Here is an 18712-nt window from a genome sequence, read left to right as displayed (position 1 = left end):
TTGGAAAATTAACAAGTTTTCATTAAACAAATCAAGCGAAGATCTTCTATGAGTTAAGCTAAATTAACAAAGATAACAAAAAGCACAGAGCAGACAGAGACACATTTGCGACCTCTTTTTGGGTCCCTCCCACCAGTTGAGAACCACTGATCTTGACCTATCTCGCTTTGTTAAAAGTAGTGTTAAATTGTTAAGTATGCTTATCCCACTTATATTTTAAGTCACTTATAAAACTATATTTTTTAAAGAAATAAAAATATGAAGGCAACTAGAAGCTAATTATCCGGGGGCTTTAGCAACTCCCCTTCCCATCCTTTCACCATCGCTCTGACGTCACTGCCAGGCGCTGTCCACGCAGCAGTGGTGCTGAGGCTGAACAAGATGGCTGTGTGTTGGGGAGCGGAGAGCTGAGAGAAAAGAGGGCTCAAAATTCGAGCAGACACGTCAAAAAAAGGAGAGAGGACACCACGCCGCCGTTTACTCCTTAAGAAGGAAGATTTGTACTTTTTTTTTTTTGACCAGCGCACCGAGCGCTGCCAGACCCCGGCTCTGCTAGCGACGGCTGGCTTCTGCATCCCCAGCCCAGAGATTCCCTCCCCGGCTGTAGCTCCTCTCACAGATTGGCTTAATCACGGAAGCGGGTGAAGAAACTGGACCCGGTGCTAAAGGCGCGTGAGAAATGTCATTGCTGTGCGTTGGAGGTAAGAGAAACACAAATATGGATATCTTGGCACGACTCATAGTTCATACCCTGCCTGCTGTGAATGAGTAGTACTCTTAAAGGCATTTCTGTAAATTTACCTGTTTGAGTTACAGTAAGTGCACTGATAATAAGGAATGCCGTCGCTGCTTTGTAATTTTGCTCCAATTTGCTAAGATAGGGCTTTTAATGTAATTGAAAATCCTTTGTTATAAGATTAATACTTTTGTCGCTTTGTATATTTATGTCTTTTTTTATCATAATGTGACACCCATTAACCCTGAACTGTTTCCTTCCTATTGCCTTGGATGCCAAATCGGTTCATTTAACAAAGGCTGGCTCTGTTACTACAGGATCGATTTATGGAGTAGGTGTATGCATCCTGGCAGCCGCTGTCAAACATAGTAAAACAAGCTGTAATGCCCTCACGGCCGGTCCCTGTGAAACAGAACCCAGGCTTGTTTACGTGGAAAGCTTTTTGATTACAAATTGCTTCATTGTAAACGTTTGATGCCAGTATTTACTGCAAGGAGAAAAAAAAGGCGTGTTCAGGTTTACTTTACTGTAAGATAATGAACCACGTGATAGGCTGCTGCTGCATGCATTAGATCTAATATTTTTTCTTTTTACATTTTTTCTTTTTGCTGCAACTACAACCTGTTAAGACTGGGTTTCTAATGTGTGAAAAGGCCCTGCCTTATGATATATCACTGCAATAAGACGTTGTGTTTGATATCATGCTCAAGCTGTGTTTGGTGTATTTATGCAGGCATCACAGAGAAAAAGAAAACCTGCAATGATTTTACATTAAATGGGTTTTGAATTCATCTTTTACCTTATCTGACAATGTATTTGCACTATTCATACAGTGTATGTGTTGTATGATGTAAGGACTTAAATCTGGATCCAATGACTCAGTATCTCCATTTAAGACCTTCAGTGAACCTGTCCTCTGCAAACAAATATGATTTATTTTGCATTGGGTGACTTGTTAGGCATAAGCTTGGAAAATGGTTTGTGAAAAGCCTGGGGAGGTAGATATTATTATCCTGGGGATCTTTTAACTTCCTCATAACCTCTAATGCAGGGGTTCTCAACTGGTGGGTTGGGGACAAAAGTGGGTCACAGAGCTGTTTTCAGGGATGAAATGTCTCAGAAAGTCTATTTGGTGCTTTCTGTTATTGCTAATTTACCAAAAACCATAAAATCCCCAGTTCAACCACACTGAAGATATAGCCTATAATAGTGGTTCTTAACTGGTGGGTGGGTCACAAATGTGTCTAAGTCTCTTCGATGCCTTTTGGTATGACTGATTACTTACCAAATCATAGGAGATTAGCCCTTGGTTTTTAAATGAAAAATTTCCCCAGAAAGTCAAGAAATTCTCCTCTAATTTTTGGCAGACTTTTCTTTGGCATTTCCCCAGAGACTTTTAGAACTCTTCTCTGGGAATTTTTCTGTAGATCTTGGAAAATTTTACAAGAAAATAAGCACTTTTTCCCTTTAGTTGTCAGGACTTTTTCCCAGAAAATTTCTTGTGAATCTTGGATCTTAGTATTTCAGGGATTTTCAGTGGTAAACTTTGGGAATTTTTGGTATCTTTCTGGAAAGGTTTTATTAATTTAATCCAGGATTTCCAAGAAACTTTTAGAAATCTTCTATGGAAAGTGTTTGTTATTTATATTTATTTTTGTCTTATTTTCTTCAGTCTGATTTGTCACGTTTCTATCTTGGACCAAAACAGCCACATCTTTATCTAATAAATCCTAATTATTGACAAATACACCAGAAATTGGGTCATGATTTTTCATCATGGAACTTGTGGTGGATCCTGAAGCTAAACCAGTTAAGAAACCACTGCTCTAATGGTTGCAGGATCACAGATTTGCAACCTAAAGTTAATGCTATTCAAGGCTTAAAAAAATTTAATTCCTTTCCATTCTTGGGATAGCTCTTAGTGTTCAATAAGGATTAAAAGTGCTCCCCTTTTTAGGGTAATTTAAAGTGTTACACTGCCTGTTAGCAAGAAGAAGTTAATTTGCTTTGCAGCAACCTTTATATGATTTTCCACCATACAGTATTCATTCATACATTTATAAAAACTGAAAGAATGTGAAAATCTATTGCAACAAAGATTTGAAGCAATCTGCAGCTTTGTTACCTCAGTTATGATATTTAATATTAACTCCCTCATTTACACCTAAATCTAAAAACTAATGATTAATTTGTGGTCAGTCGTGGCTTAATTCCTCTTAGACAGTGCATAACTATGACATCTGATTGATCAGCATAAATGTCTTTCCCTCAAACTTCATCTTCAGATTCACAGACAGAACAGATATGGCTTTTAGTGTTTATAAAGAGGATGGTGTATTGTTGACTTCAGTGGTGCTCGAGCTGACTGCACAGATGTCAGGATTGAGATTCAGGCTTATTGGCGGTCCCTTTATGTCCTGAAGCTTTGTTGGCATAGCAACCCCAATGGTATTTTAGGTCTCCGCTGGCATTTTCTCAATAGTTTCTACACACTCTGTTATAGGCCTGCAGCAAGATTTATATTGATATTATGCTTTTTCATGCTGGCTGTGAGAAAATGAAGAGTTCACCTTGAGCCTCATGGCAGCAGAAGCTTCTTTGATAAACCTTACATGTGATGTGGTGTTGTCTGGTTGTATGTTTACTTCCATGAATGTTGAGCCAGTACCACAGAGGCTAAATTCTGATGCAGGCTTTTTAAACTTTTATGAAAAAAGTTAAACTTCAGTCAACCTTGTTAGTGTCACCTTCATTCCCTGAGTCACCATCCAAACATCTAGACTATTTACTTGACTGTTAAGATCATTAGGGAAGATATTGTACAAAAGAAGTTAGAGAGTCCAACTTTGGAAGTGAATATAATTAAGCTGCAAGCCGTTCTTGGTTTGTTTTGTATCTTATTACCATTTCAAACACACTGCTGCCCTACTGTAATCATTCCATGGGAGTATGGAGGTTGCTTGCTGCAAAAACATTTTTTAAATTTAAATAAATGCAGAGGGTAGCTAGATAACACAGCTTTCATACTCTGTGGTTAATAATGCCGTCGCACTTTGACGCCAGTAAATGCAGTATAATGACTGTCAGCTTGGATTGTCTTAATATTTTGCACCAAATGTGATGGTTCTTAATCTCCTCACATGTTTTTATGGTTCTGTGTTAAACAAGAATTTAGATACCTTTCATAGCAGCCATACTGTAATCAGTATTACTGATACAGTATATTTCAAAAGCTAAACTGTGTCACTCAGAACAAAAGTCTTTATTTTTCTCTGTCTTCAGTTTTATATTGTTGTTCCTGGTGCCAGTGTTTTCCTCCGAGGACTAGGCTCCTTGAAAGCTTTAAGTTGAGGGTTATAAAAAGCCCTGTATTCTCCTTTAGATTGGGCAACAGTGAATGCATTTGTCAAATTTGCCCCCGCAAAGAAAAAGGAAATGACATTCTGCTATCGTGGTGGCAGGTCCTCAACATTTTCTGTTGAGGGTTTGCAGAAAAATATTCTAACACACTGCTTTTTATTCCCAGCTACTCCCCTTCTATCCTTGCTGTTACTGCAGAAATGTTGGTTTAGTCTTATGCCTGTGAGCTCCCCACACACACCCCTCTTCCAGCACCCCCCACCCCCCTGTCACACTGAAGTGGTTATTTTTAGTGTTGGGGATGCAGCTTGCTCAGCCCACATCCGGCTGCACGGAGAGATTAATGGAGCACGAGAGAAAGAGATAGAAAGGGAGCACACGTGCATCCTCGCCACATGGCAGGGGGAGCTTGTCAGAGCGAGTCATTGAATGAGAGGGAGAGAGAGAAGACCAATGACTGACTGATGTTTAGTATTTGAGGGAGAGTTTTGGAAAGGGTGCAGCTGAGGCGCAATTGCCGTGTTTTTCCGAGCAATGAAAAATACATTTTAATGTAAACCTCCTTTTAAAATGTATGTCAGCTGCTTTCATGGGAAGGAACCTTTCTTACGCCTCTGTTTTAACAGCATCAAAACCGCCAAGATGGGGATCTTGCAAAGATGCATAATTATAACCAATAATCACCCCTTACTCCAGCATGTCCCCCATGAATTTCACTAATATTTTAGTGATAAGCAATGCAAAGTTTGTCAGGGTAATGCTTTTTTTGGAAGCCAGTTTGTCCACAATGATTATCATGCTTTCTCCCCTATCGCTGACTTAGAAAATAACTCAGACTGCAATCCTGTCAGCATCATTTTTAAATGTTGGCTTTTTCTAGATTGAATAAAATGGTGACTGTTTATTTATTTAGCCTTTTTCTATTTTAGAAGAAGAGACTGTGGGTCATGCATTATAAACCGTTTCTTCTTTGCAGCCATGCACGCATTCTCAAGGAGTGCTAAAGGGCTTGTTGTTGGGATGCAATTAGATTGATATTCAGTGAATCCTTGTATGTCTTAGCTGAAAAGTAACATCAGAGAAAAGAGGCAATCAGCAGGGTTTAAAAAAACACTGCTCTGAATATTAAAACGTTGCTGCTGAACATGGGGATGCTGGGTATCGACGGGGTTCCGGATTGAATGAATAATGAATAAGCTTTTGACGTCACTGTAGTTTTAAAAAGTCAGTCTGGTACTCTAGAGGTCCCTGCATGTGTCAGGGAGCTGGAGGTGGCTTCTTAATAGAGCTTCATTCATTCTGTCAGAACAAATAGCAGCACTGCTTCATCTTTTACCCACGTACACTCTTTTTCCTTCACAATAGAGGAATTCATGCACATAGCATTAGGACATGACAAGGCATGCAATCACTCTTCAAGTATACTCCTCACTCTCACCTGTACATATACTTTTTGGCTCTGTGACTCAGAGGTACTAATGCTTTCTGCTGAACGGATGCAGTTTTACACTTTGAGACAGGGGTATTCCCTTCAAAGAGGATGGAGTAGTCTTAGGCAAAAACAATGCAAGACTTCTGTCAATCACCAGCAAACCATACCACTATATACAGGAGCTGCAGGCAGAATCCTGCTTGGATGCAGAGAAGGGCCTTTGCAGATTAACTGAATAATATACACAGCATGAACATATGAAATTATTGTGCCTTACGTTTCATTGCACATTGTACAATTAAATTTCTTCTCTTAAAAACAAACACATTATAATAAAACTCATCCCCGTTCCCACTTGCTTTTATCCATACAATTATGGCCACCATGATAGGTGCATATTCAGAAATCAAGTGCAGTCTTAAATATTTTATGACTGATGTTACTCCACTTTACAAGGATTTTATTGCAGGATGTTATTGCACCATGATTATTGATGCAAATGAAATGCTATGCACCTTAAATGAATAAGTAATTTAATACTGTTATGCACCATTAGCGGTTCAACTTGAGACTAATTCCTTTTTTGTTTTCTCTTTTTCAGTGAAAAAAGGCAAGCTAGATGGACCCCAAGGTGAGTAATGACCTCTTGAATCATTTGTTTATTATTTCTTTTAACTGAATTACCCTAAACAATACCAACAGATGCATGACCAGTGGTGTCTGTATTTTATGTTGTTGCAGAAAAATTCAACACATATGTGACACTGAAAGTGCAGAATGTTAAGAGCACAACGATCGCAGTGCGCGGCAGTCAGCCGTGCTGGGAGCAGGACTTCATGTTGTGAGTGCTCCTTGACACCTCTTACATCTTCTCCCTTCTTTTATCTCACATGGCTCTCCCTCCATTAGGCCCTCTCTTCCTCTGCAACACTCCCAGTACAATGTTGCTTAATTGGGGTAAAAGTCTTTGCTGCATGTATTTCACTCACAATTCATTACTACTATTTCTTCTGCTCAGCTGACATCTACTTGACCAATCCCAAGTTTTCCTTTTACTGCAGTCTAATTACAAGGGCATCTGTTGTCAGATGAGTCTTTTCTCCTTCATTTCACATCTGTAAAATCATGGTAGTGTTTAGGGTTGAGGGCTTTTTCAACCAAAGCTAGACCAAAAAAAGCATTGCTTCCCTACATGTATGCCATTGAATAAGGCAGTTGGCAAAAACAACTCAACAACAACAGGCAGATAGGGTCTCATTTATAGAACAGTGCATAGCATGTACAAATTGTGAACCCCGATCCACCTGGAGATGTTCACACAGAGATCAACCTCCTATTCTGCCCTCTCAACACCCACTTTCACCCATAAATGGTTAATACAAAACTCCTTATGAATGAAAATGAATAGAACTAAGATGGCAGATCAGAGGTGTTTGGCGAGGAAAAATGATGACAACCAGAAGGAATTTGAAGAAAATAAACTTTTTGACACCAAAACTGAGGTGCTTGTGAATGAAAGGAGTGTCAGTTACGCTCTGAGAGGACTGAGTCATAGAAAAACAACACAAATAGAATGTTACAAAGGAAAGTCTATTCTACTAATCAAAGTCAGTCAGAAACCCTGACCATAAAGGATAACCATGCCAGAGACTGTTTCACTAGCTATTGCATGGGATATATTTTATATCCATCTGGGCAACAGTCCAGTCTGTGTTTTGGAAAGACAGAACCTTTCAGATAAATCCCAAAGGGTGTTTTGACAAAGGTTCTGTCCATCATATTCATTAGACAGAGCAACAAAACTTTTGACGTAGCAGGCATGCACAGCCCTAGGGTGTAACCTACATGACATTAGCTTGACAGGCAGCCAATATCGTTGTTCACTATATGTGGAGATAGTTGGTAAATCAAACTTTTGCCAAAACCGGTCAGGAGAAGAAAGACCTAAAACATCTTTTCCACCAGTAAAAGCTATTAGTGCAGTTCTTTCCTCTTCTTTTAAAAAATGTCCAGCTCTGCCACTATAGCTGTATCATGCTTATCTCTTTACCAGGCACCATTGTTTACCAGTGTGCAGTCCAGTAAATCATAGCTACTACCTCTTTCTCTTCAAATGACACCGATTGGTCTGGGCAGGGAACAAACATTTCAGCTTGAAGATTTGCAAGATGGATCTGCCTGATTACAGACATGGAATCTGGCAAATTCATCTGCTTTGCAAGGTCACATAAAGGGGTGGGGAGTTAGAGAATTGCAGTTACCAGACCATGGCAGCATCTCCTTATCTCAAAAAGTGGTTTGAGGCTACACTAGCTACCACATTTTCAGTACAACACAATCCCTCACTTTCATTCATTTGGTGTTGAACAGTGTGTTTTCTAATTTTTGGCTCATTTGTAGTTTGCTATTTTGTTGTAAAATTTATAACCACTTTCTGCATATTATTTGCCTCTGTTAACCCATTTTCCCCCCTTATACTAATTTTGCCACAGTTTAATAATATTTCCCTATTTTTGCCACTTTTTTAGATAGATAAAGTGCTTAACAAATTAATAGACCACCTGTCATATTTGTCTCAGAGACCATCCAGCATCATGAAGTGCTTTAATGCAGACTTTTTCATTTTCACTGAGCTCTCCATGTTTTACCATTTTGAACAGGAATGAGGAATTTCAAACTGAATTCACCTCAATTTGAGCCAGCTCACTGGGCTTCTCTGAGAAGTCAGAAATTCATCAAGCATAACATTCAACCACTAAAACTATTTTTTCTGTTCAGGAATGCAAGTAAATAACTATAAATAACTATAGTTTGACATATTAATCAAGAAATAATAATGTGCTTTACTATTTTTTCAGTTTTTTGTTAATCAGTAAATTTGAAAAGTCATGGATAACAATAATAATTAAATTTTAACATTAAATATATAATTTCTGTTAAAGAGCTTCTACATATTGGTGTATTAGACATTGCAGAAACATAAGAAATGATTTTGGTAATTACCAATGCTGTTAATTTAGGGCAGCTGTGACATAAACCTTACCTTGTTTAGGGTTAGGGTGGTCTAATATGTTAAGCACTGTAGATAGATAGATAGATAGATAGATAGATAGATAGATAGATAGATAGATAGATAGATAGATAGATAGTTGAGGGTCTAGGGAAATTTAGGGGAATTTTAAACCCCTTTACCACTTTTCACCTATTGCTATCTCTGTTACCCCATTTTTGCCACTTTTAACCCCTTACACCACTTTTTATGTCCAAATTTAACAGCATTTCTCTATATGTTATGCCCATTTTTGCCACTTTTAGCACATTTTTGCCACTTGTAACCAATCTTTGCCACTTTTAACCTGTTTTTTCTTCATACTTTTATAAAAGGAGTTTATATTTTGAAGAAGGCTATATACTGCAGCATAAATGAATACACAACATATTTGCTTCTCTGATGGAAGTGGTTATTAATTTAAAATAATATTGTATACATTAAAATGGATCATGATTTTTTCTTACCTTTATATACCCCTCATTTGGCTGAGCCAGGTTTACCACCCCCCCAAACACACACACACACACACACACACACACACAATGTGTGGTCTTGATTGTATCCACAAATACCAATACTTTAAAAACATGAATCGTCATTTCTTTAACCAAAAAAAATGTCTCAAGCCCAATAGAAAGCCCTTTCTAAATGTGCTGATGTATGTGTGCAATTAAGACAGTGTGACAGGAGTTTTTCTGCCATTTGGTTATGAAAAAAAAACAAATTACCAACAAATGTGGGCCAAGGGCTGTTGTATCAAAACAGCTATCATCATTCCTGGATTTTTACAAGCATTGTATCAAAGTTATAAAATCTGGTATTATGACTGTGAAGTACTCTTATATCTTCAGTTCTTTACCCTCTATAAGTACCTCTGAAAGACTGAACCTTGTAAGTATGTAGTGAACACATGCAGAGACCTTTTAAGTGTTACTCAGTGGTGAGGTTTTAATCTCTGAACTGGAAGGTTGTGAGTTCAATCCCCATTTCCTGCAGTCGCATGTCAATATGTCCTTGGGCACTTAGACACTTAACCCCAAGTTGCTCCCACTGCTGCATCACTGGCGTGTTAATGCAAATGAATAGGATTAGTTAATAATGCTGATGGCCACTTTACATAGCAGTCTCATCCATCAGTGTGTGTGAATGGGAGTAAATAGGTAAGTGTGACCTGCAGTTTAAAAAAGTGCCTTGAGTAGTCAGATGACTAGAAGAGTACAAGCTAAAACCATTTACCTTTTATACTTTTAAAACTCTAGTGTCACTGTCTGATGTGAGTCCATATTGATTTATGAATAGCTACAGATAAATAAGTAATGAGTACAGTTAATTCACAAGAATAGAGATGCCTCCTCAGGGGATCAGTTCTTAGTACACACACGTTGTGAACCATAGGGCTGCAGGTTCAGCTGTGACATTTGTGCTTCCTCAGAGGGGTCATTTTTGCCCACTTACCCTTGCTTACTCTCCGTCTCTCTACCCTTTGAATAGTGAGGGGGATGACATAACACCTGGGCTGTCTGTGCTGCTCCAGCAGATTTCACACACCTAGAGTGGAGGGTTTTCGCCAGGCGTCATTACTTCATTAAACGTCATAGTACCACAAAAATGTCTATGGGGAAAAAACACCAGACAAGACTTTTTTCATCCAATCTGCAACCTCCAGTGGTGAAAATGAAGCCAAAGAGAAGTGCAAGAAACACTTCCTAGAGTGTGCACTTGAAGCTGGCTGCAAAAAACAAGGAATTCCTGTTAAGTCTCATACAAAATCACCATTTTACATTACAGCTTTTTGTTTAAAATGCAATCAATAACTTATTTCTTCTTTTGTGCACACCTTGGGTTGACTTTTTAAAGTAGCACATCCAATTTTGTTATGATTGTAAATGGATTAGTATAATAAGGGTTTTGGCTGATTTGGCTGACAGGTGAACGTGTTAGCAGTTTGAAGATCTGCCTCAACTCCACATTTCTGTCTTTTTCCTTAATTTGTCAACTCCAAGTTAGTTGGTATCAGCATTTCTAATGTAGTGACCATTGTTGGGCGTTATAATGCCTCTATAGAAACCAATGAGTGACGTCAGTAAGACTACACTCATGTTTTATAAAGTCTTAGCTTTAATCTCCCTATTTTATACTTACAATGTACAACAGCTTCATACTCTGATTTCTTCCCTCCCTTCTATATCCATTAGTTTCCATCTCCTGCCCCTTTCTCCCTCTCATCTTTCCCTTATTTTGATGCACAGACCATTTATCCATTTACCAACGTACTTCCTCTGCTTCTTAGGAAACAGAAGATGCAGTTTCATATCAAGGCTGTTTCTATTTTTAGCCTTTGATTCACTTAAGACAGCCTGTGGTCTTGAGTAGAGGCACCATTGGACAATGAGAGAGCTGGAGAGCTGATAATCTGAATCACTTTACAAATCCAGGTCCAGACCTCAGCTGGGTGGAGTGTGATGGAAAGAAGGCATATAAAGTTAATTTGTTTGTCATACACAAATAAAGTGTCTGCTGCTCTCCTGTCTGTCTTATATCCAGCAGCCTGGATGACAATCACCTGCTCACTCCATCTTCATACTGAATGACTCATTTCCCTCAGCAGATTGAATCACAGTGCATATCCATCACCAGATTTAATGCAACTCTTGATGGAATAGACTGTATATCTGTTGAAAACCCTCTGCACACTGAAACATCTGAATGCAAGTCTGCCTCCACACACCTCATTATAACAGGCTGTATTTGTTTAATCTCTCTCCTCTGCCCTTTCCTGACTCATTTTTCTTTTTCTTAATCCTCCTCTTCCTCTTTTTGCTGAGCAGTGAAATAAACCGCCTGGATCTGGGCTTAACGGTGGAGGTGTGGAATAAAGGGCTGATCTGGGACACCATGGTGGGCACCTTATGGATCCCTCTGCGCAGCATACGGCAGTCCAATGAGGTACACACCCTCTCTCTGACTCAGACGCCCAGCATTGATAATCATTGGCTGCACTCACTGTACATGTTCACTCATTCAGTGGTCAAAGGGAAGATAAATGTTGGGTCTTTAATAATCTTATAAAAATACAAGTTATAAAGTCTCAAAACTTTAAGTGTTACTTCAGTTGCGATCTTAATTTGAGACCTGGAGATGGATCAAATAAAGTTTTTATGGCTGTTATTGTCAGGTCATTACAACAAAATAGTATTTGGGCTGTGTCCTATGAAACCATTATATCAAAAAAAGGCTGTGCTGATGTTTCACCCATTTATTGATTTTAAAAATCAGTCATCTTAACAAAAGAAAATGACAAAAAACTTGTTAATGTAAAGTGAAGACAGATTTCTACAAAGTAATGTCAAAATATGTGATTTAAAATAAGTGACAGCATAAATATGCACCCCCTTTGGCTTTGGGGGTGTCTTTGGCTGCAATTACAGCATTGAGTGTGTGTGGATAAGTCTCAGTCAGGCTTGATAGTGTCTTGTCTTGTGGCTAAAAAGCACCATTTGGTCTCATCAGACCAAAGAAATTTCTTCCACTTGACAATGGAGTCTCCCACATGCCTTTTGGGGAACTCTAGTCAAGATTTAATGAGTTTTCTTCAACAGTGGCTTTCTCTTTGCCAGAAAGCTTTGACTAGTAAAGAACCTTGGCAGTTGTTTTACACAGAATCTCCCCAATCTTAGCTGCTGAAGCTTGTAACTCCTTCATAGGAGACTTTGTATCCTCCATCTCACTAGTCTCCTTATTGTATGGCCACTCAGTTTGTGAGGATATAGGCAGATTTACACATGTGCCATATTCCTTTTATTTCATGATGATGTATTTAACTGAACTCCAGTGGATGTTAAGTCAGTGCCTAGGAAATGTTTTCCACCCATCCCATATCTTCTCTGAATTGCTTTGAATGTTCTCTTGTCTGCATGGTGTAATGGTAGCCATGAATACTGATTAACCAGTGGCTGGACCTTCCAGACACAGGTGTTTTCATATTACAATCACCTGAGACACATTCACTGCACTCAGGTGATCCCCATTTCACTAATTGTGAGACTACTAGCACCAAATGGCTGGCCCTCTGTTGAATTAGGTCAGTCAGTACATGTTTTTGTTCAGTTGACCTCGCTTTGTAGAAATCTGTTTTCACTTTAACATTAAAGAGGGTTTCTGTTGTCTTTTTTTTTTTTATCAGAAAGCCAAATTATGTTGACCATGATTGATTTGTAAAATCATTGAAAGGATAAAACATCCATTTGGCTGAATACTTTCTATAGGTACCATATGTGTATGTGTTTATTTCATTATGATAAAAATCTGTCTCCACCAATGTTTGATACAGTTAAGACGTGTTTATCACTTGTGTAAGTAGTGCTGTTGCAGTCAAGTTTCTCTGACCCTTTCCTCATTCTCCTACAGGAGGGTCCAGGTCAATGGCTGACTCTGGACTCAAATGCGATCATGGCAGAGAATGAGATTTGTGGAACCAAAGACCCGACCTTTCACCGGCTGCTGCTTGACACCCGCTTTGAACTGCCACTAGGTCTGGCTCTTTATCCTTGTCATATTTATCTTAACATTTAATTGATACAAAAGTAAAATGTACTTACCACTATCTGCATCATGTTTACTATTAGCTTTACTACTTGTAGTACTGCTGGTCTTTATAGTACATATGATACTAAGCATACCTCTAGTGCTGTTACTTCAGCTTGAAAGTTTATCCTTGAGTTTGAAAAAAGTAAATGGCAACAGTATCTCAACAAAAGACCTGTATTGCAGCTTTCTATTTAATATTGTATAACTTTTTATTTGTTCAGTTGCCAAGACATTTAAGTTAACTATATCTCAGCTGGTAAAATATATTTTGTACAAGTTCATTTATTTCCTCATAGTCAACTGTGAAAATGTCTGTTGAAAATCTTAAACACAAATCTTGGCATTGGTTTGGCTTATAGGTTATAGGATCTTCTCATGTACAGAGGCTATAACCCCTTGCAGAGGCAGCAGCTCAAGCTCTCACCTCCACCATTTAATAGACCATTAAAGGAACTTTAAAAAGTTTTTACAAGTTAAATGTTTGTTTAAGAGCTATCATTTGTAAGAAGTCCTTCATTACTACAAAATATATTTTTTTATCTTTTGCACTTTTGTGACAAACATCAGCCAAGGAATTAAGTGTGACAGAATTATAAGCTGAATCATAGAGTCATCTGTTATGAGATTTCTTCATCCATCTTTTCTTATTTCTATTTCCGCTAAATTCAAATTCAGAAATTCAATCTGACATTTATTGGCTACAAGCACTTTTATACTTGGCACAGTTATGGATGTCCGATATTTGCTTTTTTACAGATAACTGATAACCGATACTGTCCCACTCTTAATTCCCGATACCGATATAAACCGATACCAATAATATGCGGGGTTTTTTCCACCAAAACTAATGTAAGGTAACAACATCGCATATACCCTGTTGTGAAATTAACACATAATGCCTAATTTAGTCACTTCATTGTGATGCCCCACTGGATGCATTCATAAATGTAACAACAAGGCTTTCAAATGCAAACATTTGATTTCCTTGTGCAAAAATGAGAAACAACTTCAACTTAAGTCATGGTGCCAACATGGCACTGCCATATTTATTATAAAAGACAAGTGCTTCTTTTTTCTTATTTTTTTTTACATGCTTCAAACAACAGCTTGGATCATGCTCTCCCTGAGATAATCCTGACAATACCCGGCCACTACAACTAGGGCAAAATACTTAGTTTTGACTTCTTCACAAATGGCAAAACTACAACAAAAACATTGAAGGCAAACAGCTTCAGTCCAGACTAGAGTAGTACTAGTAATTGTAAACAAAGGAGTAAAAATGTTGGCTGATCTAAACTCAGGGTAAAAGTTTTTTGAAAGAATTTTTTTTTTTTTTTAATGAAAATCCGATACCGATAATTTCCAATAATACATTTTTTATGCTATTATCAGCTGATAATATCAGGAGGCCGATAATATCGGACATCCCTAGGCACAGTGCATGATTAGATGTTTTTGATACTCATCTAGCCTAGAAAATATGCAAATTATTTACATTAAATACATTTAAAAAATACAATAAAATGTTAAAATGTATAAGAAGCCATAAAAGAGTGGAAAAGAGATTGTATATTGTTTATTATAATCTTAGATATATGGTAATCGCTACCTTAATGTGTTGTACTATAGCACTAGTGGGACCACTATCCCAGTAAAGTTTTTGTCATGGATTTTAAAATAACAAAACTGTGATTTTTTGTTGGCTTTCGTCCACTGAAAAATATACAGGGAGGCATGCTTAAGATGTCCAATTTCTAATTAGTTCAGTTGAGTATCACGCTGATTTCTGAGTTGTTTGCTGCAGACATTCCAGAAGAAGAAGCCAGATACTGGGCCAAGAAACTTGAACAACTTAACGCCATGAGAGATCAAGATGTAAGAGTTTAATTCCCTCCCATATTCCCATCACTGTCTCAACACCATCTGTCTTCTATATTTTCTCATCTTTTTTCCCTCCTTACGGTATTTTCTTTTGTAGCCCCTTTTCTTTCCACCTCTTTCTTTATCTTCATCGCTTTCTCTGATCACACTCTATAGCTGCCAATAACAGCAGAAATGCCAGAGACAATTCTTCTCAGAAATATGATGAATTTAATTTCCTTCTCCCTCAGTATGCCTATCAAGAAGAACAGGAGCGACCCCTCCATGCACCGTCCACGCAGTGCTGTGAGTGTTAAAAGCCTCACTGGCGTCCACCTCCTCCCATCACTCCCTGCTGGGTCCTTTTTATGGCTCCTCTTCTTCCTTCCTCTCCTATCTGATATAACTGGGAATGGAACTAGACCGAAAGTAGAGGGCGGCTGATAGATAAAGGGGAGGGAGGGTGTAGGGGAGCTGATGAGACAAATCCCACATGAACACCAGAGTGACTTATAGGTGCTAGCTGTGTGATGAATGATATCTGACATACACTGGGCTGTCAGACACACACCGCCCTGCCTGTCTGACTGTCTGTCTGCTTATTAGGAATGGCACAGGAGCAGGTGGATAAGTGTAGAGGTGTGTAAAGAATAAATCATGACATCTCTGTGTAGAGATGGTAACATCTATAGTGTGTATTTTCTGGTCTGAGTTAAGTAACAGCCCCAAGGCCACAGGCATTTACATAAGCATAGAATTCGATCTACCCTTCTCTAAAGACCTAGTGCTTTCTTTTTCTTCTTTCTTACACACATGCACATGCAAACATCTTATTATCTTCCAAGGCAAGCCTCAGCATGTTTGTTTACTATGTTTTGGATGTGTTTAATTTGTGGCCCAAACCTAATTTGGTTTCCTATCCCTTTATCTCCTTACAGGTAATTGGAGCTTGTGGGGGGATCAGCAAAGTAAGTTTCTTTCATGCTTTCCTGCTAATGACTTGGTGTTATTCAGCATTTCTTGTCCGTGTCTCACTTAATGTAATGACCTTCTCCTTTAGAACTTTAGCTACATCGATTTTTTTTTTTCAGCCAATCTTCTTTGAACTTACTTTCCTGCTTATATCAGTTTTCTCTTCATGTACATAAAGCACATCTTTACAAAATAGTAAAATAAACTGTTTTAGAGTTTGCAGGCAGATATGATTTTCTCAAAGTGTACGGTTTCCACTGGAGATTGGGATATGTCCTTTTACTTTAATGCTTTTTGGAAGTTTTTCTCTTCGAGCCACCATTTTTCAGACTATAATATGACAGTAATAATCAATGCATTGTATTTATAGGTGCCTTGTACAGCACTCAAGGTCACCATAAAAAGCAACGTTTAAAAAAACACATAAAAAGACACATAAATATAAGAATTAAAAAAGAATAACAACATTGGGGAAAACACTGTTAGTTGGCCAACAGGAAAACTGTCAGACTGGATACACAAGTTTGAAAAGATGGGTTTTGAGACGGATGGATGGGTTGAAAATTGAGAGTTGATGTTTGGTGGGAGGGAGGTCCAGAACTTCTAACCAAATTCAAGTAGATTTTACCTGCTACCATGTTAAATTTCTGTGTGAAGTAAGGGTGAGCAGGTGTGTGAGAGCAGCAGGTAAAGTCAGAAAAAACCTCTCCCCAGGCGAGCTGTTGGGAATAGATATATTTATCACACAACCAGTGAGCAACCAGTGTGATTGACACGCACTCAGTAAAGCAGCTTCATACTCTTTTCTGAGAGCTTTAGAAGTGTCAGAAGTTTTACTAATATACATATTTCTACACTGATAAGTTAAAAAGAATAACATTGGTTGGGTTAAGAGTTTAAACAAGACAATTAAATCAATAACATAAGTTAAAGCAAAGTCAATCAAACTTTTCAATAAAGATGCAAACACAAAAAAATTTAATTTAGGTAAATGAGCTATCTCATCCTGAATGGTATAATATCTACTTTGTTTAATCTAAACATTATATGTCAAAACACAAAATTGCATAATACAAATAAGATCTATCATTACCTCCTAACTCTGCTGTCTCACATTGTCCTGTCTCTTTGCCTTTGTCTATGTGAACAGACGACGACCCAGACAGCGCTGTTGACGACAGGGACAGCGACTACCGCAGCGAGACCAGTAACAGCATCCCACCTCCGTACTACACCACCTCCCAGCCTAATGCTTCCATGCATCAGTATCCCATGAGGCACCAGCATTACAGACACTCCTACAACGATGACATGCAGGACCTGGACTACGACCACAGAGCCATGAGGTAACCACTACCCCAGAACCATCACCATGCTAATGAAAACAGGGTGAAAGGTTTCTTTTAATGGGTAAAAAAAAGCACCTAAAACTATTAACTGTTTAATATGTAATATCAGACTTTCCACAGTAACATGGAGTGTAGCATTTATCCTAGAGACAGCTCAGGCCCTGGGGTCTTGTTTTGTTTCACTGTACTGTTCACGGTAACATGTTGTCCCACTGTGCTCTCCTTCTCCAGAGAATAGCCCTGGCCTCAGTGTATACAAGCATGCTGGGCTGCACAGTTCTTGTATACAGGTCATATATGAAGTGGGCCTTTGTTGTTATTTTCCTATGTGTGAGTGTGTGAGTGTGTGAATGTGTGCGTGCCTGCATCTGTGTGTGCATGTTGACTGTTTGAGCATCACGAACCCCATGTGATGTCCCCTGTGTTGAGTTGTCTTGCAGAAAAATAAATGAATTAGACAAAAAAATGTTTTAAAGATGATCAAGAATGCATTGCGCAGACACTGAGATAGAAGGTTTGCCTTTTCATTTGTTGAGATCAAGATGGGTAAAATAAAACTTCAAGTGCTCATCTTCAGGTATCTTTGTGCAGACACCTAAAGGATAATCCTGCAGTTTTTTTCAGTTTTGCTTTCAACAAAAGTCAGGTGTTCAGATGAGCTGTGGGAGAGTTTTGCTCCCTGTTATCAATGCAATTAAAGTGGTTGGGGAGCAAATCAGCAGAGCATTGTGCAAAGATTTTTTGCCCTTTTTTTTTCAAATCTGAAAATCCCCGCTGTGTGTTGTTGAATTTAGTGGACGCTCAGTTATAAAAAGCAGACGTAGAACCTAGTATAGGATTTGACAGCCCTTATAACAAGTATTAAAGATGCTATGTTGTATAGATAAGGTTGTGGTGTGCCTTGAGAGTTTGGTTCAATCTCCAGAGTGCCTTAAGCAAAAATGTCTACAGAAACACACTTCTAAGATTATGATTTGATGTGCAGATTCTTGTTGTTAAGATTGCACAAGATATTTTCAAGCTTAAAAGACAAAAACATACCTGCTTGTTCTCAGTAAGGACAAGACCTTCATATAACAAATGTTGTAATTAATAAAGCACATCAGGGGATATTGGTTTAGCTCAGTTGGTTTAGCTGTGCCAGGTAAGCGTCATTTTATGGAGAATGAGGCAGTAACTACAGGTGGTTGTACAAGCCGGGAAACAATGGCTGCTGCATGTGAAATGATTATCTCAAAGATAGTTATAGCTGTAGTTTTTTTTAAGAACTGGAAAACATTTCTCTATTAAAGAGTAAAGAACAGGACTGAACACTTTGAGTTTTATTCACCAACTGGCTTCACTAGTAGAGAACAGCGATGGCG

The 18712-nt window shown here is 38.4% G+C and overlaps 1 protein-coding gene across 4 annotated transcripts in view; it reads left to right on the top strand.

Moving 5' to 3' along the window:
* The first annotated feature begins 386 nt into the window (after nt 1–386).
* The window catches only part of unc13a (unc-13 homolog A (C. elegans)), a 70883-nt gene continuing 52557 nt past the window's right edge, over nt 387–18712 (top strand). For all 4 annotated transcript variants that reach the window (XM_041792087.1, XM_041792085.1, XM_041792084.1 and 1 more), the window contains exons 1-9: nt 387–701; nt 6130–6159; nt 6270–6369; nt 11409–11526; nt 12988–13111; nt 14972–15042; nt 15279–15333; nt 15966–15995; nt 17150–17345. In XM_041792087.1, coding sequence (XP_041648021.1) covers nt 680–701; nt 6130–6159; nt 6270–6369; nt 11409–11526; nt 12988–13111; nt 14972–15042; nt 15279–15333; nt 15966–15995; nt 17150–17345 — 746 coding nt within the window. In that variant the 5' untranslated portion in view covers nt 387–679. The remainder of the gene's footprint in view (nt 702–6129; nt 6160–6269; nt 6370–11408; nt 11527–12987; nt 13112–14971; nt 15043–15278; nt 15334–15965; nt 15996–17149; nt 17346–18712) is intronic.

The sequence above is a fragment of the Cheilinus undulatus genome, linkage group 7 (genome assembly GCF_018320785.1).
Source record: "Cheilinus undulatus linkage group 7, ASM1832078v1, whole genome shotgun sequence".
NCBI classification, from domain to species: Eukaryota; Metazoa; Chordata; class Actinopteri; order Labriformes; family Labridae; genus Cheilinus; species Cheilinus undulatus.
Note: the sequence above shows the minus strand (reverse complement) of the source record. Positions and strands in the feature narration are given on the sequence as shown.